Raw genomic sequence first — 22,564 nt, 5'->3', positions numbered from 1 at the left:
ATAGTGGAGTCACCAGCAAATTTAGTGATGGCGTTTGAGTTGTACCTCACCACATAGTCATGAATGTAGAGAGAGTAGAGCAGTAGGCTAGGCCGCATCCCTCAGGCACACCAGTGTTGATTGTCAGCAAAGTATTGGCATTTACGTATGTGACAATAAACTCAACTTTGATTTTATACTGTATCCTCTAGAAAAATAAAGAAAAAGGTGAAATTGGGAGTGATGTGGTCAGCCACTTGGAATGACCCTGATAGACTGAGCAAGCGAAGGAGGATGAGAGGTGACTGCTAAAGGTGTACAAGATGATAAGAGGCATAGATCGAGTGGAGAGCCAGGGGCTTTTCCCCCAGGGAGGAAATGGCTAATATAAGGTGGCATAATTTTAAGAGGATTGGAGGAAAGTACCGGGGTGGGGGGGGGGGGGGGGATGTCAGAGGTAAGTTTTTTTACGCAGAGTGGTGAATGAGTTCTATGTTAACTCTTGCGTCAGAACAAGCCATCTTGATGGTGAAGGACCTGGAGGATGTGGAGGTGAGGGCTCCAGGGGGAGTGGAGATGGAGTGCGAAGTGTCGGTGCCCGTGATCAGACCCCCGCAGTGGACCCTCAACGGCCGACTCCTTCAGAGTGGGAAGGGGGTGCGGCTGGAGAACCACGGCACTGTCCAGAGGCTTGTCCTGAGCCAGACCTCCCCCGAGATGAGCGGGCTGGTCAAATTCACCGCGGGAAAGGCGCGGTCCAGTGCTCGGCTCACCATCAAAGGTAAACATCAGCTGAAGCTGAACACTGTGCACATTGCCTCTTTAATATGTCACATTGTCTTCTTCCAACATAGAGCACAGAATAGTTCAGCACAGTACAGGCCATTCAGTGCACAATGTCCTGCTGACCTTTTAACCCTTCACTCCTTTATAACCCTCCATTTTTCGATCAAACGTGTGCCTATCCAAGGGTCTTAACTGTCCCCCCATGTATCTGGCTCTACCACCACCCTGGCAGAGTCTTCCAAGCAACTGCCCCTGTGTTAAACCTCTGACATCGCTCCCCCCCCCCCCCCAACACTTTCCGCCAATCACCTTAAAATTATTACCCTGGGGAAAAGTCTTTGACTGCCCACTCGATCCATGCCTTTTGTACACCTCTCTGAAGTCACCACTCATCCTCCTTTGCTCCAAAGAGAAACGTCCCAGCTCACTCAACATAATTCTGACCAGTAATTCATAATACAGCATAGGAACAGGCCCTTCAGCCCACCATGTCTGTGCTAACCATGAAGCCAATTATACTGATCCCACCTGCATGCACATCACAACAGACAAATGTTGTGAAACTTGTTTTGTGACATTAGTACCGTACATGAAAAAAATTACTATAACTTACAATAAGAAATAGTTTTAAAATATATAAATAATGCAAAAAAAGAGTAAACTAATGGAGAAGTGTCTAGAAATCTGGTGGCAGAGGAGAATAAGCTGTTCCTAAGACACTGAGTGTGGGTAATTTAAACAGAGAGGCAGTAGAAAACAAAGAGAGAGAGAGAGAAAGGGAAAAACAGAGTTGGGGTACAGAGAGATAGACAGATATGAAAGAGATGGAGATGGGGAGAGAGACAGAGACAGGGAGAAAGAGAGAGCTGGAGACGGAGAGAGAGAGATGGAGATGGGGGGGAGAGAGAGAAAACAACACACACAAAATGCTGGAGGAACATCAACACATCAGGCAGCATCTATGGAGAGGAAAATACCCAGGCCAATACCCTTCATCAGGATGAAAGCAAGGAGGAAGAAGCTAGAATGAAGAAGTGGGAGGAGGGGAAGGAAGACAAGCTAGAGGTGTGGGTGGGTGGGTGGGTGGATGAAGTAAGTCACTGGGAGGTGATAGGTGGAAAAGGCAAAGGGCTGGAGAAGAGGAAATCTGATGGAAGGGGAGAGTGGACCATGGGAAAAAGGAGAAGGGGTACTGGGGAGGGGATATGATAGGCAGGTGATGAGAAGGGGTAAGACACCAGAGTGAGGAATTGAAGAAGACGGGGAGGGAAAAAAATTACCAGAAGAATTCTAGGTTCGTGCCATCAGATTGGAGACTATGTAGATGGAATATAGGATGTTGTTTCTTCACTCTAAGAGTGATATCATTGTAGCAGGAGAAGGCCATGGACCAATATTTTGGAACAGGAAAAGGGATAAAAATTAAAATAGTTAGCCACCAGGAAATTCTGAATTTTGTGGATGAAGTGGAGGAGGGAGGGAGGGAGAGGGAGAGGGGGGAGAGAGGGAGAGGGAGAGGGGGGGGAGAGAGAGAGAGAGAGAGAGAGAGAGAGAGAGAGAGAGAGAGAGAGAGAGAGAGAGAGAGAGAGAGAGAGAAAGGAAAAAATGAATAAGCAGTAAAGTTATCCCAGCAGGTGAGCTAGACACCAGTCAAATTTTGGTGATTTGTTTATAATTATGGCTCAGCTCAGTAGGAATAACTTTGCTTACTCTGCAAACACAAAAGAAAAAAGGTAATAATAAATAAGCAATAAATATTGAAAACATGAAGAGTCCTTGAAAGTGAATCTACAGGTTGTTGAAACAGTTCAGTGACAGGGCAAGTGAAATTGAGTAAAGTTATCCCAACTAGTTCAAGAGCTAATGGTTGAGGTGTTGTAACAGTTCCTGAACGTGGTGGTGAGAGACCTGAGACTCCCATACCTTCTTCTTGATGGCAGCAGCAAGAACAGAACAGGATATGGGTGGTGGGGTTAGATTGGGTTCCCAGGTGATGGATGCTGGTTTCTTGTAACAGCATTCCATGTAAATGTGCTCAATGATAGGGCGGGCTTTACCCGTGATTCACTGTGCTGCAATCTACATTTTCATAGATCTTTCTATTCTTCAGCTTTGTTATTTCCATACCAGGCTGTGATGCATCCAGTCAATATTCTCTCCACTATACGTCTACAGAAGTTTGTCAAAGTGTTAGATGTCCTGCAGAATCTTTGCAAACTCTTAAGGAAGTAGAGGTGCTGCCGTACTTTCTTTGTAACTGCTGGGTCCTCTGAAGCGATAACACAGCAGAATTTAAAGCGCTGATCCCCTCTACCTCTGATTTCCTGATGAGCATGGGTTCTTGGACCTCGTGTTTCTTTCTCCTGAAGTCACCCGTTGGACTTCAGGTAATTTAAAGGTGATTGGAGGGAAGTATAGTGGGGAGGGGGAGATGTCAGAGGTAGAATACTCACTCAGTGCAGTAAGTACATGGAATGTTTCAAACGGTGTTGGTAGAGGCAAATACATTTAAGGGACAGTTAAGAGACTCTTGGATAGGCACATGGATGAAAGATAAGTGGAGGGCTCTGTGGGAGGGAGGGGTTAGATTGATCTTAAAGTAGGTGAAAAAGTTGGCACAACATTGTGGGCCAAAGTGCCTGTAATGTTCTATATCACCTCTCATCTTCTGACATCATTCCTACTCTTCCCCCTCCCACTCCCTCATCTGTCCTATCGCCAGCAAGCTTTTTTTTACTCTCCCCACCCCTCATCTGCCCATCAACCCTCTTACTTGAACCCATCTATCACCAGCCAGCTCTTGCTCCACCTCTTTCTTACACCACTGTATACTGGATATTTCCCTTCATATTTAAGTCCCGATGAAAGGTCTGGAATACGAAATGTCATCTGTCCATTTCCCCTGTATATGCTGCCTGCCCCACTGAGTTCCTCTTGGTTTGTGTGCGTTGCTCCAGATTCCAGCATCTGCAATTTCCCGTGTCTCCTTGTCCAGCCCTCATTGAGTTCTCTTTCTGTCTGTTTTCAGCCGAGTAGAAGAGACAGCTCAGAGGGTGTTGCTGGCTACCTGGGGAACCCCCACACACGCACTGGCTGTAGCTCATCATTGGACCTCGTAGCTGGACTCCCCTCCCTCTGTCATGCCAGGTTAGGCTTTGCTGTTGACTTGACATCTGGATGACATCTTGGGTCACCTGTTTCCACAGAATACCCGTGGCCTGCTGGATAAAGGGCCTGGCGACCCTCCAGCATGGAATCTCTGGGAATTCACCTCTGAGGATACTGTGATGAATTCAACGCAGGAGGAAGATTAAGAGAACTGGAAACCATTGAGTGTTGTTTTCATTTCCTTTGAAGGTGTTTATTAAATTGAAAAGTTCTGGAAGTGAGGAGGTCAACATTCTATGTTTGAAGATGTTGAAGAGTTGGTTTGCTTTCTGATTGGCCAGATAGGCATGTCCAGGGATCAGTGGGAGGGGTGTTGGAAAGTTGGGTACCTGGGTGATGAAACTTCCAAAAAACTATTCAAAAGGTTGGTAGCCCCCAGGTTAACATTGGTACTTGGTGCCATGATGTTCTAATGAGGGTGCTGTGTTCCCAGTGCAGCCTCGTCTACTTTGCTGAGACCCAGTGGAGATTGGAGGGACTGCTTCGTTGACCACCTTCGCTCCATCTGCCACAATAAGCAGAAAGCCATTGGCCATCCATTTAAATTTTACTCCCCTCTCTCATTCCATCATATTGGTCCATGCCTCCTCTACTGCCAGGATGAGGCCAAACTCGGGTTAGAAGAGCAACACCTCATTTTCTGTCTGAGTAGCCGCCAACCTGACAGCATAAACATTGGTTTTTCTAACTTACAGTAATTTCTCCTCCCTCCCCTTCTCTCGTTTTCCGTTCCCCATTATGGTTCACCTCTCAATCCTCTTCTTTTCACCTATTCATCACCTCCCCAATGCCCATCTTCATTCTCTTTTTCCCATGGGCAACTGTCCTCTCCTATTAGATCCCTTCTTCTTCAGTCTTTTACCTTTTCCAACAATCACCTTCCAGATTCTCACTTCATTTTTTATTATCCCTCTCATCGCCATTCTCCTGCCTTCTCCCCATACTCTTTAACATCCTTATGAGTCAAGAGTTTATCAATCTCTGCTTTAAATATACCTAATGACTTGGCCTTGACAACCATCTATGGCAATGAATTCCACAGATTCACTAACTTCTGGCTAAAGAAATTCCTTCTAATCTCTGTTCTGAAGAGATACCCTTTTATCCTGAGGTTTGTCTCCTACTATTGGAAACATTCTCTCCACATCCACTCTGTCCTTTCAATATTCAATAGGTTTCAATTAAATCTCCCCTCATTCTTCTAAGCTCCAGCAAGTACAGGCCCAGAGCCATCAAACTGTCCTCATACAAAGTCTCAAAAGTAAAGCTATTATCAAAACATGTATATGTCACCCTGAGATTCATCTTCTTGTGGGAATTTGCAGTAAGAAAGTGAATCTCATTAACCCTTTCATTCTCGGATATGAGAGGGTCCATCACTCTGGCACTTGTGGTGAGACTTCCTCTCCCATAGTTCCTTCCACTCTTTGGATTAAGGACACCATTCTCTTCCCTCCCACCCAGTGGCATTCATTGAACAGTAAAGCACAGGAAAAAGGCTCTTCATCCCACAATGTTATGCTGAACCAATTAAATTAGGAATCAAATGGGCAACTAAATGAATCCCCTCTCCCTTCACAATGTCCATATCCTTCCATTTTCCTCACATTCATAAATCTATCTAAATGTCACTTAAAAGTCTCTAACATCAACATCTACCACCAGCACCCCAGGCAGTGCATTCCAGACACCCACCACTCTGTGTAAAAAGTAAACTTGCACCTCTCTCACCTTAAGTGCATGCCCTCTGGTATTAGACATTTCAACCCAGGGAAAAAAGATACTGTCTTTCTAATCTCTATGCCTTTCATAATCAGGTCTCCCCTCAGCCTCCGCTGCTCCAGTGAAAACACCCCAAATTTGTCCAACCTCTCATTATAACCCCTAATCCAGGCAGCATCCTGGTAGATGCATCCTCTTATGCACCCTCTCATCCTTCCTATAATGGGGAGACCTGAACTGCATGCAATACTCCAGATGCACTTACCAGCCTTCTCCTTCCTACTCCCTCTTCAGTCCTGATGAAGGGTCTCGGCCTGAAACATTGACTGCTCGTTTCCACCGATGCTGCCCGACCTGCTGAGGGAGCTATTAACTTGGATCCCAAGGTCCAACAAGCTGGAAACAGTCTGTTTATTGTTTGTTGGACCTTTCAATTGTATCAGAACTATCCGGGACCAATGTATGCTTGAACCGAAGGATCTTCTCACATAATCCATGTCAGCATATAAAGTCTAGGTCTCCCAAACCCACACACCACTACTTTTTGAAAGCAGTTTGTAGTATTTATTGCCATGGATGGCTGTGGAAACCAAGTCATTGGGTATACTTAAGGTGCAGATCGATAGGTTTTTAGACAGGATGCCAAAAGGTTACAGGGAGAAGGCAGGAGAATGAGATTGAGGAGGATAATAAATAAGCCATGATTGAATGGCAGAGCAGACACGATGGGCCAAATGGTTTGATTCTGCTCCTGTGGTCTTCTGTGAAGCATTTATTATAAGTTTCACTCCTGTTCTCTTGTTCAATTGCCAAGACATCCATTTAATTCTGAGGATGTTTGGAATCCTGCCAGGGTGGTGGATAGAGACCCTCTCAATCTTTAGGTATCTGGATGATCACTGGAAAGACAATAAGAGGTAGGGCAGAATTAGGCCATTTGATCCATTGATCTGCTCCACCATACCTGCCAATCTCTAACTGCACTACAAGATCATCTACCTTACTTCGTATACTATGTGTATTCAAATATAACATCTTTAGTCCTATATTCATCACACCCTTTTCAATTTTGCTCCATGTTACACTTCAACACAAGCCATTGACTGAAATTTTAACCTATCATCTGCCTCTCCTATCATCTTGCAGTCTCACTACACATTGCATCTGCTTGTATACCAATAGCTCCATCCCTCCCTACTAATGCATCACAGGAAGGGTGAAGAAAGAATTATTGATGTTGAGTCAAAACCCCTGCATCAGGACTTGAAACATTGACAATTCAACAGCAGCGCTGTGATATAGTGGTTAGCACAATGCTTTCCAATGCCAGTGACCCAGGTTAAATTCCTGCTGCTCTCTGTAAGGAGCTTGTACGCTCTTCCCGTGACCATGTGGGTTTCCTCCCACATTCCAGACTTGCGGGTGAGGGTTAGTAAGTTGTAAGCATGCAATGTGAGTATCAGAAGCCTGCCGACACCTATGGGCTGCCCCAGCATCTCCTCGGACTGTGTTGGTTGTTGATGCAAATGATGTTTTCACTGTACTGTGACAAAGTACATGTGACAAATAAAGCTAATCTCAACTCAATCAACCCGTGCCCCCCCAAACAGTTGCTGGGGGTAAATTGGGAGAAATGGGGAGTTATTTGGCCTTTTGAGTCTGTTCCAGCATTCAGTAAATCTGAGTAGATTGTCAATCGATCCAGCTTCCAGCACCTGAAGTCTCTTCCATCTCCTGTGTAACCGTAAGAGTTTAACAGACTCTTGATAATCAAGATTGGGGAGGGGGGTGGGGGGAGGTTGGAAGACTGACCGGGGCTGGCAAGAATGCAGAACTCAGATTGTAACCAGACCAGCTGGGAGCTTACTGAATGCTGGAACAGACCCAAAAGGCCAAATAATTTCTCATTTCTCCCAATTTCTCAATATGCATGTTTGCATAAAGGGAATTAGTGATGTCTGTTCTGTGTAATATGCAGGTAATGTTTGTATGCACTTGCTGGCTTGCAGAGAATTCATTTCTCATCACTACCAAGGGGTGTTCTCTTTCAGTCCGGTAGACCAGACGAGGACAACTCTGCACTTTGGGGATGTGGGATAATCATATTCCAGGGATTCCTGTCGTCTCGGCTGTCCAAGGCATGTGGGCCGCATAACCGGTCTGTAAGAGAGGCTGATGAGGCACTAAAACTACAATTAGGTGGCCTGGGTGGGGGGAGGCATATGAGGGAGGAGTAACAATGCACTGTTACTAACAGACTAGCCAATGCACTGTCTCTAAGTTTTGCTTGGCAGTTGGTGGAGGAATGATGGTGAGGATCAGCTCTATTTTAATGCCACACCCCGTAATACAGAACATGGAACATCATAGCACAGTACAGGCCCCTTGACACACAATGTCATGCTGATGTGTCAATGTACTCCAAGATCAACTTAACTCTTCCTTCCCCCATAGCCCTCCATTTTTCTATCATCCATGTGCCTAAATACAGTAAGAATCTCTCAAGTGTCCCTCATGTATCTGCTGTCACCACCACCCCTGGCAGGGTGTACCACACACTCTTCACTCTGGAGAAAAGTATGGGGGGGGGGGGGGAATATCAAGAGGTAAGTTTATTTTACGCAATCACCTTAAAATTATACGTCTCGGTTTAGCCATTCCACTCTCAGAAAAGGCACTGACTGTCACTTGATCTATGCCTCTTGTACAGCTCTATCATCCACTCAATCTATGTCTCTTATCTTGATGTACACCTCCAGTAAGTCCATTCGATCGATGCCGCATATCACCTTGTACCCCTCTATCAATGCCTCACATCAGTATGATGCACTTCCTCTGTATAAGCTCTAGAGGAGATCCAGTGATAAACACACCCACTTTATCCTGACAATAGTCAGTATCTCGAGGAGAGGCACAGGAAAAGCAGCTGAGGATGAAAACTAGATGGACACTCTGAAAGGATGAGCCAGAAGAATTCGAGGTGTCACACTGAAGAACAAAATCCAATGTGGACCAGTTGGACTGAACACCCAATGTTGTGCTACAGAGTCAAAGTTACATCAAGGAAAACCTCCAGAAGGGATCTGTTATGGGACCCCTGCTCTTGATAACTTTTATAAATGACTTGGATGAGCAAGTGGAAGGATGGGGTAGTAAGTTAGCAGATGACACAAAGTTTGGCATTGTGGATAGCGTAGAAGCTTACCATAGGTTAAAATGAGTCATCGACAAAATGCCCAACTGGGCTGAGAAGTGGCAGATGGCATTCAACCTGGAAAAATGTGATTCACTTTGGAAGGTCAAATCTGAAGGCAGATACGGGGTGACGGCAGGAATCTTGGCAGTGTGAAGGAACCTGGGGTTCACATCCACAGATCGCTAAAAGTTGCAGTACAAGTTGATAGGATGGTTAAAAATCAGTTATGATATGTTGGCCTTCAATAGTTGGGGGACTGAGTTCAAGAGGCGAGGTGTAATGATGTAGCTCTATAAAACTCTGGTTAGACCACACTTGAAGTACTGTGCTCAGTTCCGGTTCCATCATTGTAGAAAGGATATGGAAGCTTTAGAGAGGGTGCAGAGGAGATTTACAAGGATGCTGCCTGGATCAGACAGCATATCTTATGATGCTAGGTTTAGTGAGCTATGGCTTTTCTCTGGATCAAAGGAGGATGAGAGGTGTCTTGATGGAGGTGTACAAGATGATAACTTTCTCACAGGGTGGAAAGAGTGCAGAATTTATAATGTGGAGGAAAGTCTAAGGGCTAGGGAGGGGGAGAAGCACCCTTGTGACATAACACAGCCTAAAGAGGCAGTTCAGAGACTCTGGTTCAGGAGGGCTCACTGCAAGTAAGCACTTGGCTAACATGCACAGGCCCAACATTGCAAGAGATGCCAGTTTTGTTGCTTATGGCAATGCATTGAGGTTCAGTGTCTCAGTACATAACTCCAATGCAATGAAAGGATAGTTATTTTGCACAGAGAGTGGTGGATGTGTGGAACAACCTGCCAGGGTTGGTGGTAGAGGGAAACAGAACCTAACAACCCAGTACAAGCCCTTCAGCCCACAATGTTGTGCTGAACTTTTAACTTACTCTAAGATCCCACACAGCCCTCCATTTTTCTATCCGCCACGCGCCTATCTACAAGTTTCTTAACTGCCCCTAATATATCTACCTCTACACCCCAGCAAGGTGTTCCACACACCCACCACACTCTAGGAACTTGCCTCTGACATCTTTGTCCTATCACCTTAAAATTATGCCTACTCCTATTAGTGATTTCTGTCTTTCAAGGCAATTGTAAGGGATCTATGGATGTGGATCCCAAGATCCTTCTGTTCTTCCACACCATAAAGAATACTGCCATTAACTCTGCTTGTGCCTTCAAATTCGACCTTCCAAAACAAATTACTTCACTATTTTCCAGGTTGAACTCCACCTGCCACTTCTCAGACCAGCTCTGCGTCCTGTCAATGTCTTCTCGCAGGATACATCAGGGGCATTTAAGAAACCCTTGGACAGGCACATGGATGGTAGAAGGCTTATGTAAGCAGGAGGGTTAGATTGATCTCAGAGTAGGTTAAAACAAATCTGTAGGCTGAAGGGCCTATACTGTTCTATGTTAAAGTTCAGTTTCTCAGACACTATCTCTCTTGGCCTTCAACAATATAAATCTTCTAGCAACAGGAAGCAGAACATAGAATAATAATTAGAAAAGTAATTAACAGCTCAGCTGTCAAAATGAAACCGAATCCTTGCCCTAAAACTACTCAGCATTAACAGGGAATAGTTTCTGTTGCAAGAGACCCTGTCTTCAGTAACCTAATCAGTCATATACCCACCCCCTTGCCAAATTTTGTCCCACTGCATGGTGAAATTGAAAGATGGGGTGGTTTCAGGGTGGGGAATTAATTTCTATTGAAGACATCAGTTAAAATTGGGCAGCAAAATTGCTCCATCCATTTCAAAACCATTTTACGTTCCTCTGTTGCCTTTATTCAACACCTGGAGTTTAAATATTTCCCAACTTCACCATAAAGTCTTGTGAATAGCTGCAACATCAATTGCTGGATTACGCTGATTATGCGGGAATCCCTCAACATTTCCAATAGGAAAAGGGGATTTTAGCAGAGGCTGGAGCTGTGAACATCTGCAGTCTCTGTGGGATAGGAAATAAACTCAGCCAGCAGACAGTTATCCCATCTTCCCTCCACACAGGTACAATCTTGTCTCCTTCCCTTGCTGCTTGCCCTTTGGGAAGGTCACGACCTCCCTTTAATGCAGAAGCCCCTTGCGACTTGCTCCACAGTGCTGTGATGGGGAGGGGGCGGGGGAACAAGTCAGAAAACCCTACTTCAGTAAGGTGCAGTGCAAGTGCTCGGCTGAAAGGCACATGCCCAGAATTGCCAGAGATGCTCGGTTTGTCGTTTATGGCAGTGCAGTGAGATTCAGTCTCAGTAGATACCTCCAATGAAACTGGTCGCCTTTCTTTGGGCTTGAAGCAGAGCACGTGTACACACACACACACACACACACTCCTCGCGATAAACCATCATTCTTGAGAATATCAGCAGAGACCAGGCAGTGTGAGATGGCCTGATATGTGGTTTTCACTCCCAAAGGGTTCACGAGCTCGCAACCAGACTGTCAGTGCCCACCGGATTCTGAGGGAGGGTAGGCTGGGGGTCCCCACTGCCCAGGTCACGGGCAGCCAGGGCATGGGTGATCGGCACCTTGCCCACCCCCTCGCTGAGGTCATCGGTGGCTTTGAGCGGGTGGTGCCGCTGGATGTGCTTGACCACCTGGAACTTCTGCTTGGCCTTGTAACTGCAGTGGCGACAGAAGAAGGGGTGCTCGTTGGTGTGGGTGAGGTAGTGGTGCCGGAGGCCAGCCTGCCAGCGGAAGCCCCGGCGGCAGACAGTGCACACGTAGGGCTTTTCCTCACTGTGCTTCTTCAGGTGGGTCTTGAGGAGGAAGCGGGTCTTGAAGCCCTTCCCGCACTGCTCACAGATGAAGCTGCGCGCCTCTTTGTGACGTGTCTCCTTGTGGGTGCGCAGTGCGTCTGCCCGGTTTGTGCAATAATCGCATTGGTCACATCGGTAGGGCTTGGCTCCTGTAAGCAACAACAAGATGGTTAGCAGCGTACACCCATCCAGCACCGTAATCTCGTACAGTACGGTGCTTAAAGTCAGAGAATGTAGCACAGAAACCAGCCTTACCGTTCATTGGTCCTGACTTCCCTAAATTAAGTCCCAGATACTCCCTTTGGAAATTTTGCAATGATGGAATAAACTCGATGGATCGAATATCTTAATTTGTTCGGATGTCTTATGGTCTTTTGCTCAGGCCCTCGAGTCCTTGCATACTCACTCTTTTCACCTGCCATTCATCTCCCCTCTAGTTCCCATGCTCCTTCTCTTTCTCCATGGTCCACTATCCTCTCCTATCAGATTCCTCCTCCTATAGCCCTTTACCTTTCCACCATCACCTCTTCGCTTCTTACTTTAATCCACTTCTCCCCCACCCACCCACCTTCCACTTCAACTGGCTTCACCTATCACTTGCCAGCTTGTACTCCTTCCCCTCCCCCTCCACCTTCTTATTCTGGCTTCTGCCTCCTTTTCCAGTCCTGTTGAAGGGTCTCACCTGTTCATCCCCTCTGGAAATACTGCCAAACCTTGTGTTTGTGTTAACAGCTTTGTAAATCTTCCTGGAACTCTTTCCAGCCCCATGATGTCATTCCTACGAAAGGGTGCTTTGGCCTTCATTAGTTGGGAGATTGAGTTCAACCCAGAAAAGTGAGTGCTTCGCTCTGGAAGGTTGGATTTGAAGGCAGAATACAGGGTTAATGACAGGATTCTTGGCAATGTTGGGAACAGGGAGATCTTGGGAATTCACGTCCACAGATCCTTTGAAGTTGTCGTGCAATTTGATAGGGTCATCAGTAAGACATATGGAGTGTTGGCCTTCCTTACCTGGGGGACTGAGGTAATGTTGCTGCTTTATAAAACTCTGACAGAACACGTTCATTTCTGGTCATCTCATTATAAGAAGGATGTGGAAGCTTTAGAGAAGGCACTGAGGAGATTTACCAGGATGCTGCCTGGATTAGAGAGTATTTCTTAGGATAGGTTGAGCAAGCTAGAGTTTTTCTCTTTGGAGTGAAGAAGGATGAGCAGCGACTTGGTAGACACTTAATACAAGCTGAGAAGCATGAGTGGACAGCTAGAGACTTTCTCCCAGGGCAGTAACAGCCAAATACCAGAGGGCATCATCTTAAACACGAGGAAATCTGCAGATGTTGGAAATTCAAGCACACACACAAAATGCTGGTGGACGCAGCAGGCCAGGCAGCATCTATAGGAAGAAGCACTGTCGACATTTCAGGCCGAGACCCTTCGTCAGGACTCACTGTCGACATTTTGGACGAGACCCTTCTTCAGTCCTGATGAAGGGTCTCGGCCCAAAACGTCGACTGTACTTCTCCCTATAGATGTTGCCTGGCCTGCTGTGTTCCACCAGCATTTTGTGTGTGTTGCTGGCATCATCTTAAGATGAGTGGAGGAAAGTTTAGGGGAAATGTTAGAGGTATGTTTTTTTTTAAACACAGAATGATGCCTGGAATGCACTGCCAAGGATTTTAGAAGAGACAGATACATTAGAAACATTTAAGAGACTCTTTGGCACATGCATGTAAGAAAATGGAACTGCATAGGAGGGAAGGGTTACATTGATCATGGAATAGATTAAAAGGTTGGCACAAAATAGTGGGACAAAATACTGTGCTGTAGTGTTCTTAGAGCAACACTGTTAACCAGACACTCTAACCGAGGACAAAAAGGTCACTTTTAACAGGGAACAAGTACATCCTGTATAAGTAACCAGGAGCAATGACAATTTCTAGGCAAGTTCATAATAGCTGAGATGGACAGCATTGATGATTTGGGATGAAGGGTCTGATTCTGTGCTGTATAATACTAAATAACCATGCTGACCACACCAACAGGATTAATAAATACTATGCCCCAGCCGTGCACTCAATTACAGCATTAGTCTTACTACCTGTGACATTACAGTTATTTACACATAATAACCAGATGACTTATAAACTTTCATATCATTGTTTGCATTCCTTTAAAACTGGAAGCCTTATCTGGTATTCAAGGAGGGAGGGGGAAAGAGAGAGAGGGGAAAGAGAGAGAGAGAGGGAGAGAGAGAGAGAGAGAGAGAGAGAGAGGGAGAGGGAGAGAGAGAGAGAGAGAGAGAGGGAGAGGGGGAGAGAGAGAGAGAGAGAGAGAGAGAGAGAGAGAGAGAGAGAGAGAATGAAGGGGGGAGAGAGAGAGAGAGAGAGAATGAGGGGGGGAGGGGGGAGAGAGAGACTGGAGAGGAACAAACACAAAGCACTGATGGAACTCAGCAGGCCAGCAGCATCCATGGAGGGGAATAAACATTCAATGTTTTGGGTCAAATTCATTCATCAGGACTGGAAAGTAAAGGGACAAGGAGTACAAGCTGGCAGGTGATAGATCACAAACAGGAGAAAATCTGCTGATGCTGAAAATCCAGAACAACACACACAAAATGCTGGAGGAACTCAGCAGGCTGGACAGCATCTTTGGGAAAAAGTACAGTCGACATTTTGGGTGAAACCCTTTGTCAGGTCTGGAGAAAAGAAGCTGAGTAGATTTGAAAGGTGGGGGGAGGGGAGAGAAATGCCAGGTGATAGGTGAAACTTGGAGGGGGAGGGATGAAGCAAAGAGTTAGGACGTTGGTTGGTGAAAGTTACAGAAGGCCATGGAAGAAAGAAGGGGGAGAGGTGGAGCACCAGAGGGAGGTAATGAGTGGGCAAGGAGATAACATGAGAGAGGGACAAGGGGATAGGGAATGGTGAAGGGGGGAGCATTACCAAAAGGTTGAGAAATTGATGTTCATGCCATCAGGTTGGAGGCTACCCAAACAGAATACAAGGTGTTGTTCCTCCAACCTAAGTGTGGCCTTATCCCAACAATGGAGGAGGAGGCTATGGATGGATATATTGAAATGGGAAATGTGATAGGTCAGACCAGGTGAGAGGCTATAAAGTAAGAAGCTGGGAGGTGAAGGTGAAAGAGGTATAGGAATCTGATAGGAGAGCAGAGGAGCAGGGAAGAAAGGGAAGGAGGGGCACCAGAGGAAGTTGATAGGCAAGGGAGGAGAAGAGGTAAGGAGGAACCAGAAAGCAGAATGTAGAAAAGAGAGGAGGGGGAGGGGAGAATTTACCATCACACTGGAGGCTACCCAAATGAAATGAGTTGTTGCTCCAACCGGTGTGGCTTCATCATAGCTATAGAGGAGGCAATAGAAAGGGTAAGGGGGATCCAGAATAGAAAACGGAAGAGTGAGAGAAGTAAGAGGAGGAGGGGAGAAGTTACTAGAAGTTAGAGATACTGATGTTCATGCCATTAGGTTAGAGGCTACCCAGACAGAATATGAGGTGTGGCTCCCCCAACTGGAGGAGCTGGTTAGCAACATCCACATGGGTTTTCAATGTGTGCAATATATTGTTCCATTCTACCTCACAGTCACCTGAGGAAGGGAGAGAGTTTTTCTGTAAAAAGACCACTTGCAGAAGTGATAAGCTCCTGAGTGTGGTGGGATACTGAGTGCTTTGGCCAGCCCTCACCTGTATGCTTGGTCATGTGGTATTTGAGCTGGTTTATCCACTTGCACTTATAGCCACATTCTGGACACAGGTACTTCTTCTCTTCCTGGTGAATCCGCATGTGGTACTGAAATGCAGAGTTTAGTTAGTGAGCCGCAACAACAAAAGACCATAAAACTTAGGGGCAGAATCAGGCCATTTGGCCAATCGAGTCTGCTCTGCTATTCAATTACAGTTGATCTATTATCCCTCTCAATCCCATTCTCCTGCTTCCTCTCCATTACCTTTGACGCCCTTACTGATCAATCCTCACTTTGCAGGTAATCTGGGACGTTTTTGTTAACAATCACAAGACCCTGCTGGATGGTGGTAGAGTTCCGCGAGTCTGATTCACTGGTTTATTGGCCTCATTCATACTTCAGGGTCGCCTGTTGCTGCCAACATGGAAGGAGATGCGGAAGCAGGCTTGTGCTGCCGGATTCCCTGTTGAGTGGCAGCTGGCCCTTCCCGGGGGTGCCTCCCCTGAATGTTAGCTTGGTGGAAGACTGTGTTCATCTGCAGCTGCACTTGCGTAAGATGAGCAGCTGCTGTGTGCTGTTCTTGCAGAAACGTAGTTCCAGAATGCACCAACAATCTATTGGCCATGAAACCCACTGACTGCAGCTACATTATTTTTTAATGTTTTTTGTAACTATATTTTTCTGCTATCATAATTATACGTACTGTGTGCTGTGTGTGACCACGGCTTTGTGCTTTGCATCTTGACTCCAGAGGAACACTGTTTCGTTTGACTCAATGTATGGCTCAATGACAATTAAACTCCAACTTGAAATATATCTATTGATGTGGACTTCACAGCTGTCTGTGGCAAGGAATTCCGCAGATTTGCCACTCTCTGGCTAAAGAAATTCCTCACCTCTGTTCTGAAGCGACATCCTTCTAGTCTGAGGTTGTGCTCTCTGGTCTTAGACTCCCCCACTATAGGAAATATCCTCCCCACGTCTGCTCAATCTAGGCCTCTCAATATTCAATGAGAGCCTTCCCCCCCCCCCCCCCCCCCATACATTAAACTCCAGTAAGTACAAGCCCAGAGTCATCAAACACTCCTCATATTTTAATCCCTTCATTCCTGGGATCATTCTCATGAACCTCCTCCGCACACTCTCCAATTCTACATCAGGGCCCAAATCTGCTCGCAGTACTCCAAATGCAGTCTGACTACTGTCTTACAAAGCTTCAAGTGAGAACTGAGGAGATTGTCAACAGGGTAAGGATCATAATAAGGCATTTGACAAGGTTCCACACGGTGGGCTTATTCAGAAAGTCAGAAGGCAAGGGATCCAGGGAAGTTTGGCCAGGTGGATTCAGAACTGGCTTGCCCACAGAAAGCAGAGGGTCATGGTGGAGGGAGTACATTCGAATTGGACTAGTGGGGTCCCACAAAGATTGGTTCTGGGACCCCTACTTTTTGCGATTTTTATTAACGACCTGAATGTGGGGGTAGAAGGGTGGGTTGGCAAGTTTGCAGACAACACAAAGGTTGGTGGTGTTGTGGATAGTGTAGAGGATTGTCGAAGATTGCAGAGACATTGATAGGATGCAGAAGTGGGCTGAGAAGTGGCAGATGGAGTTCAACCCAGAGAAGTGTGAGGTGGTACACTTTGGAAGGACAAACTCCCAAGGCAGAGTACAAAGTAAATGGCAGGACACTTGGCAATGTGGAGGAGCAGAGGGATCTGGGGGTACATGTCCACAGATCCCTGAAAATTGTCTCACAGGTAGATAGGGTAATTAAGAAGGCTTATGGGGTGTTAGCTTTCATAAGTTGAGGGACAGAGTTTAAGAGTCGCGAGGTAATGATGCAGCTCTATAAAACTCTGGTTAGGTCACACTTGGAGTACTGTGTCCAGTTCTGGTCGCCTCACTATAGGAAGGATGTGGAAGCATTGGAAAGGGTACAGAAGAGATTTACCAGGATGCTGCCTGGTTTAGAGAGTATGCATTATGATCAGAGATTAAGGGAGCTAGGGCTTTACTCTTTGGAGAGAAGGAGGATGAGAGGAGACATGATAGAGGTATACAAGATATTAAGAGGAATAGACAGAGTGGACAGCCAGCGCCTCTTCCCCAGGGCACCACTGCTCAGAACAGAGGACATGGCTTTAAGGTAAGGGGTGGGAAGTTCAAGGGGGATATTAGAGGAAGGTTTTTTACTCAGAGAGTGGTTGGTGCGTGGAATGCACTGCCTGAGTCAGTGGTGGAGGCAGATACACTAGTGAAATTTAAGAGACTACTAGACAGGTATATGGAGGAATTTAAGGTGGAGGGTTATATGGGAGGCAGGGTTTAAGGGTTGGCACAACATTGTGGGCCAAAGGGCCTGTACTGTGCTGTACTATTCTATGTTCTATGTTTTTCTCTCCACCTGGTGAATCTGCATTTGGCAATGAAAGGCAGAGAGTTTAGATAACAAGTACCACCAACATGAGACTAGATATAGCAGCAGAATTAGGCCATTTGGCCCATCGAGTCTGTTCCACCATTAGATCATGGCTGATTTATTATCCATCTCAACCCCATTCTCTAGCCTTCTTCCCATAATTTTTGATACCCTTTCTAATCAAAGCCTCAAGGTTAAGAATAAACCAGCCACTCATCATGGTGCAGGAATGCCAGTGGTTACGGTTAGGATCTCAAATGAAGCTCCTGAACTCAGTGATAGATTGTGTTCATGGGCTGGCTTTGTGGAGCTTGCCTTCAGTTAACATTGAGTATGGCTTTTCACCTGACAATGAGGCACAGTACTGGTGGGCACACGTCTGTCTTTGTGTAACACTTGGGGTACTAGTCCATGCCAAACCTGTTATTTTGCTTAGTCCTGTCAACCTGCACCTGGACTTTAGACCTCCACACTCGTCATATCCATGCACTTATCCAACTTTCTCTTAAATGTTGCAATCGAACCTGCATTCACCACTTCCACTGGCAGCTCGTTGCACACTCACACCACCCCGAGAAAAAATGTTTCCCATCAGGTCACCCTTAAATATTTAATCCTTTGCCCTTCCTTTCTAGACTCACCCATCCTCAGCAGAAAAAGACTGTTTGCTGTTTTGCCTACAGCTAAATCATTCATAAGGCTATGAAAAAGATAACGATTAGCTTATTTGTCACTTATATCGATACATACAATGAAATGTGTTGTTTGCGTCAATGACCAACAGAGTACAAAGATGTGCTGGGGAACAGCCCACAAGTGTTGGCATGCAACTCACTAACCCTAACTTCTTTCAAATGTTGGATATATCCACATACACCCAGAAGAAATGCATGCGGTCATGGGAGAACTTACAAACTCCTTAAAGACAGCGGCGGTATTAAACCCTGATCTTCCTATCATTGACGCTGTAAATTGTTGCGCTATTACAGTACTGTGCAGGCCCCTGCCCCTGGATTAAAGGGATGTCCCTTTATTCTGAGCATGTGCCCTCTAGTCCTACTGATGGAAATATCCTATGTATGTCTACTCTATCCAGGCATTTCAATATTCAGTAGCTGTTTGAGATCAACAACAGTTAGCCTGAATCTCTTGTGCTTCCATAGTCAGAGTTGGTCAAAGACCAGCCCATACATTGCTTTAAGATAACAACTTTGTAAAAGGTGTTACAAAAACATGACTTTTTCATTGTGAACTATACTTGAAAGGTTGAGTGAGCTAGGGCTTTTCTGTTTGGAGTGAAGGAGGATGAGATGTGACAAGGTCTGGAATATGATGAGGACAGCCGGCACCTTTTTCCCCAGGAGGAAATAGCTAACATGAGAGGGCATACTTTTAAGGTGATCAGAGGGAAATATAGGGGGGAAGTCAGAGATAGGCGTTTTTTAAAACAAACAGAGGGCGATGGGTGCATGGAACACACTGCCAGGAGAGGCAGTAGATGTAGATACATTAAGGACTTTTAAAAGACATTTAAAATAGGCAAATGGGTGAAAGAAAAATGGAGGGGTTATGTGGGAGGGAAGCGTTAGATTGATCTTGGAGGTTAAAACACTGGATACGGGGAGAAGGCAAAGATTGTGGCTGAGAGGGAAAATGGATCAGCCGTGATGAAAGGGTGGAGCAAACTCGATGGGCTAAATTCTGCTCCTATATCTTATGTTCTTATAGCATCATGGGCCAAAGGACCTGTAGTGTTTTAAGTTTCATATCACCTCTAAGTTTCTGGCACCCTTTCTTCACTCTCCCCAACACCCCCCCATCTGCCCATCACCCCCTTCATCTGGACCCATCTATCTCCGACCAGCTCTTGCTTTACTCTTTCCTTACACCTCTCTATACTGCCTATTCCTTAGTATACTTAGTCCCGGTAAGCGGTTTCAACCCGGAACACTGTTCAGGCACGTGGACAAGGCGCCACGGTAACATAGTGGTTAACGCGATGCTGTTATGACTCGGGGCATCAAAATTCACAGTTCAATTCGACACCTTCTGTAATGAGTTTGTATGTTCTCACCCTGAATCATATGGGTTTCCTCCGGGTGTCCTGGTTTCCTCCCTAAGTCTATGGAGTGCTGGTTGGTGGGTTAATTGGTCATTGTAAATTGTCCTGTGATTAGGCTCGGGTCACACAAGTTGCTCATTGGGTCAGAAGGGCCTGTTCCATACTGTATCTCTGAATAAAATGAAGTATAGAGAACTATGCAGGAGGGAAGCAGTAGATTGAACTTGGAGTCGTTTAAAGGGTCAGCACAACATCATGGGCTGAAGAGTCTGTACTGTTCTGTGCTGGCATATTTCTAAGGCTTGCTGTCCGGTGCAAAATGGAGCAGGCTTTTCCTAAAATCCGATAGGTTGGATTACAATCTCTACCCCGGATTAACCAAGCAGCCACCTTTGGCACCTAATTATGACTCTAAGTTTCTAGCTGAGCATTGCGTATCAAGAAATCATTTACAGGAGGGAGTTAATCATTGTCTGGTCATAAATTGATCAAATGAGATTATTGGAGTAAAAACTGAGTCATCAAATCTGAAGGACAAGCAGATGATTAACGGATTGGAGGCACAGTAAAAAGTGAAATTGAGCAGATTTACTCCCAGGACATTAGATCTAAGACACAGGAGCAGAATTAGGCCATTCAGCCCATCAAGTCTGCTCCACCATTCCATCACGGCTGATTCGTTATCACTTTCAATCCATTCTGCTTTTTCCTGTAACCTTATACACCCTAACTAATCAAAAACATATCAACATCACTTTAAATCTACTCAAGCCTTGGCCTCCACAGATGTATGTGGAAATGAATTCCACAGACACACTGCCCTCTGGCTAATGAAATTTCTCCTCATTTGTTCTAAACGTATGTCTTTCTACTGAGGCTGTGCCCTCTAGTCCTAGAGTCACCCACCATAGGAGGCATCCTCTCTATATCCACTCTATCAAGGACTTTCAATATTCGTTAGATTTCAATGAAACCCACCCCTCCCAATTCCTCCAAACTCCAACGAGTACAAGCCCAGTGCCATCAAGTGCTCCTGTTTGGGATGGATCGCACTTCGTAGGACTACGGGGGACTGTCAGCTGGCTACAGTCTGCATCTCCTGCCTGTGTGTCGCTCTAAGGACGTAGAGAGTGAGCTGGAGGGCAGTGGTGAGCTTCTCATACCACCTCTGGGCACGTCAAGTCACTTCCCACCTGGCCTCTCAGCTGTACACCAGCTACAGTCAGTGCATTCACAGTGACCTCACTTATTTTAATTCCTTCCATAGTCCAAAGTTTAAACTTACATAAAATGTATTCAATTTTAATAATTTTAAATTAGTTGATTATATCTAAATTTCACTGTTTAAAGGCACTTAAAGGCAGGGAAAAATGCTGCTGGGGGAGGCTGTTGATGCCTCAGTTTTACATCATAGAGTCCCAGAGAGTTAGAGCACAGATACAGGCCCGTCAGCCCAATGAGTCCATGCCAACCACGTACCACCTGGCTATCCTTAATTACTTGGGTTTGGCCCATATCCCAATACTAATTAAACCATCAGACATTCAGTCCATATCCCAAACACAGGATCAAAAGAAACTGCAGAGGGTTGTAGACTCAGCCAGCTTCCCCGCCATCGAGGACAACTTCAAAACGCGATGCCTCAAGAAGACAACACCCATCATTAAGGACCCTCGCCAACCAGGACTTGCCCTCTTCCCATTACTACCATCAGGGAGAAGATACAGGAGCCTGAAGACCCACTCTCATCACTTTAGGAACAGCTTATAAGACCATGAGATATAGGAGCGGAATTAAGCCTTTCAGCCTATTGAGTTTGCTCTGCTATTCCAACATGGCTGATTTATTCTCTCTCTCAGCCCATATTCTCCTGCCTCCTTACCTGTTCATGCCTGTCTAATGAACAACCTCTGTTTTAAATAGACCCATTGACTTAGTCTCCACAGCCATCTTTGACATGAATTCCAGATTCCCGACCCTCTGGCTGAAGAAATTTTTCCTCATCTCTGTTTTAAACATTCTGAGGGTGCGCCCTCTGGTCCTAGACCCCCCCCCCCCCCCCTACTATAGGAAACATCCACTGTATCTAGGCCTTTCAGTATTTGATAGGTTATTCTTCTAAACTCCAGTGCGTACAGGCCCAGAGTTATCAAATGAAAGCTTTCATTCCCATGAACCTCCTGTGGACCCTCTTCAATGCCAGCACATCTTTTCGCAGATAAGGGGCCCAAAACTGCTCACAACACTCCAGATGCAGTCTAAACAATGCCTTATCAAGCCTCAATATTACATCCTTGTTTTTTATATTCTAGTCCTCTCGAAATGAAGTCCCTTTGCACCTCTGATTTTTAAAATCTCTCCTACTTTAGAAAATAGTCTACGCTTTTATTTCTTCTACCAAAGTGCATAACCATACACTTCCCTACACTGTATTCCATGTGCCACCTCTTTGCCCCTTCTCCCAATCCATCCAAGACCTTCTGCAGACTCCCTGCTTCCTCAACACTACCTGCCCCTCCACCCATCTTTGTTTTGTCCGCAAAGCCATCAATTCCATCATCCAAATCATTGACGTGCCACGTAAAGGAAGTGGTCCCAATACAGATCACTGTGGAATGCCACTAGTCACTGGCAGCCAGTCAGAAAAGGCCATTCTTCCCACTCACTGCCTCCTGCCAGGCAGCCAGTCTTCTACCCATGCTAGAATCTTTCCTGTAATACCATGGACTCTTATCTTGTTAACCAGACTCAAATGCAGCACCATG

General features: G+C 45.7%; 2 protein-coding genes across 5 annotated transcripts in view; one reads left to right on the top strand and one right to left on the bottom strand.

The window, feature by feature from the left end:
- Positions 1 to 22,564, top strand: part of LOC132392948 (obscurin-like protein 1) — a 225,440-nt gene that overhangs the window by 168,544 nt on the left and 34,332 nt on the right. Inside the window, exons 30-31 of one of the 3 annotated variants that reach the window (XM_059967558.1) lie at positions 491 to 760; positions 3,794 to 3,912. In XM_059967558.1, coding sequence (XP_059823541.1) covers positions 491 to 760; positions 3,794 to 3,801 — 278 coding nt within the window. In that variant the 3' untranslated portion in view covers positions 3,802 to 3,912. Of the gene's footprint in view, positions 1 to 490; positions 761 to 3,793; positions 3,913 to 3,971; positions 4,090 to 15,617; positions 16,321 to 22,564 lie in introns of those variants that run through there. The other 2 variants (XM_059967557.1, XM_059967556.1) reach the window with 2 other exon arrangements.
- znf142 (zinc finger protein 142) overlaps positions 11,280 to 22,564 on the bottom strand; it is a 51,277-nt gene continuing 39,992 nt past the window's right edge. For both annotated transcript variants that reach the window (XM_059967559.1, XM_059967560.1), the window contains 2 exons: positions 15,319 to 15,424; positions 11,280 to 11,769 (listed from right to left, as the gene is read on the bottom strand). In XM_059967559.1, the coding sequence (XP_059823542.1) occupies positions 11,282 to 11,769; positions 15,319 to 15,424 (594 nt within the window). In that variant the 3' untranslated portion in view covers positions 11,280 to 11,281. The remainder of the gene's footprint in view (positions 11,770 to 15,318; positions 15,425 to 22,564) is intronic.

This window comes from Hypanus sabinus, chromosome 4, assembly GCF_030144855.1.
Source record: "Hypanus sabinus isolate sHypSab1 chromosome 4, sHypSab1.hap1, whole genome shotgun sequence".
NCBI lineage: Eukaryota > Metazoa > Chordata > Chondrichthyes > Myliobatiformes > Dasyatidae > Hypanus > Hypanus sabinus.
Note: the sequence above shows the minus strand (reverse complement) of the source record. Positions and strands in the feature narration are given on the sequence as shown.